The sequence below is a fragment of the Squalius cephalus genome, assembly GCF_949319135.1.
Source record: "Squalius cephalus genome assembly, chromosome: 4".
Lineage (NCBI taxonomy): Eukaryota > Metazoa > Chordata > Actinopteri > Cypriniformes > Leuciscidae > Squalius > Squalius cephalus.
Genome location: NC_137125.1, coordinates 30,996,135 through 30,997,978, shown reverse-complemented (window position 1 = coordinate 30,997,978; position 1,844 = coordinate 30,996,135). Strand labels below are relative to the sequence as shown.

At 40.3% G+C, this 1,844-nt stretch overlaps 1 protein-coding gene across 1 annotated transcript; it reads right to left on the bottom strand.

Moving 5' to 3' along the window:
• Positions 1–694: 694 nt before the first annotated feature.
• On the bottom strand, positions 695–1,408 carry LOC307157573 (uncharacterized protein). The gene is made up of 3 exons (XM_079869513.1): positions 1,349–1,408; positions 1,127–1,253; positions 695–974 (listed from the first exon to the last, which is right to left on the bottom strand). The coding sequence occupies exons 1-3, from the start codon at positions 1,405–1,407 to the stop codon at positions 771–773; spliced, it is 390 nt and encodes a 129-aa protein (XP_079725639.1). The 5' UTR covers position 1,408; the 3' UTR covers positions 695–770.
• Between the last annotated feature and the right edge of the window lie 436 nt (positions 1,409–1,844).

Below are 1,844 nucleotides of genomic sequence, written 5' to 3'. Positions count from 1 at the left end.
TCTTTTGCAGCAGCATCCAGTGCTTTCTGTACACCTGTTCCAGAGCAGACAAACAGAGCAGAGCAAACTAATTATTAGGAAAGTGAATTTAACTACAAAAAACAAGTCTATTATATAGAACTACCAACATCACAATACATACTTTTCCCAATATGCCAGACATCAAAGAAATGCCTTGTTCCTTCTGAACACATTTTCTCACCTAAAACAAAGAAGCCACAAATTGATTTAATAGAATTTAGAACTTATTTTGAGTGATACTGTGCATGTCAATGCTGTTCAGCTTTAGATCTCTCCTAGCATCATTACCTGCCGATTTCTGTCTGTTATCAGAGCGGACACTTGCATGTCTTGGTCCATCAGGAACTGCATACTCCGCTTTAGACCCTCTAGCTCACACCAAGAGCTGCTTGGGACTTCTGAGCTCTGTAAAACCAACGGATTATTACTGAACAGTAACAGTAATATCAGTAACTAAATCAGACGCAAGATTTCTATGTGACATCAACTTACTTGGACAAGTTGAACATCCAAAACTTTTTTAATTTGATCCTCAATCAAGGAGTAGCTACCATATTTGGCACAGTGTCCAGGAGAATCTGATCTAAGAACGTCAAAAACAGTCACATTTAGAGGTTAATGCAAAAACACACTGACCTGTTCTACATCAGTGACGTGAGCTGGACCATTCTACCTGCAGTCAGGTCATTCTACCAGACAGGATCAATCCACCCCCAGTCTCCTTCAACTCCCTGATGATCCCCCTCTGCTCATTCCTCCAGGCCTGCACGATGGTAGGGATAGTGTAATAGCGCTGATGGCAGTCCAAACAGCTTCAGCATCCTGATTGTCTGAGTAGCCATGCAACCTGAGAAGTGGATGGCACCGCTGAGTAAAAGGTTGCAGGCAGGCATGTTTCGATGCACCTTCTCTTGGTTTTGCCAGTAAGGCTCATAACCACAAGTTCCGCAGGCCTGAAAGATGAGAGAAGATTCAAGACTCAAGCAGCTTTAAGATGAGGCAGTGAAATACCTGTATAGTTAAGACACAAATAATGAATATACATACTGTACATTCACAGACTATAATTCAGCTCCTCACAGACAGTTGACAAATAAGACATTACCTGCTTGACTTTTATGAAGGTTCCTTCCGGGTGCATTATGTGTCCCTGGGTTTCCCCACAGCATGCAGGACAAACCGTGAACAAAGACAGCAACTGCCTCTGGCAAACAATGAACTTGTCAACAGCACTGAAAACAAGAAAAGGAAAAAACACATTAATTCTGACTATGACATTTTTTGATACACAATCAGAAAGAGTTTCCATTTATAAAAAGGTTTTTACTTTGGGTCACTGAGAGATTCCAGCTCTTCTGGTTCCTCCTCAGAGGACTCGCTCAACATCTCCTCCCCTGGACTCCATGACATATCACCAGAATGGTTGATGATATCAGAAAATGACCATTCATCATCACTTTGTTCAGGACTGGCCAGTGGAGTTGATCTGCGATGCTCAAACCTTTCGGTTTGAGTCCCCACATCCACCATCTGAGGCTTTACCAGAACAGCTTAGATGAAAGAGATTAATCTTAATAATTGTTCACCATTGTACATTCATTGGCAACAACACATGCACTATCTAATGCATCCCAGTACAATATATTTTTCTAACATTATGAAGTTAATAATTTTTAATGTTAACTGTCTGAAAAGTGTAAATTACAAAATAGTAACCATGGAGATCATGAAAAATTTTGACATGCAATCCTTATTTGTGATTGTATATGGCATGTATGGTGAATGCTAGATATAAGCTAACTACCTAATGAACGATGTAAACA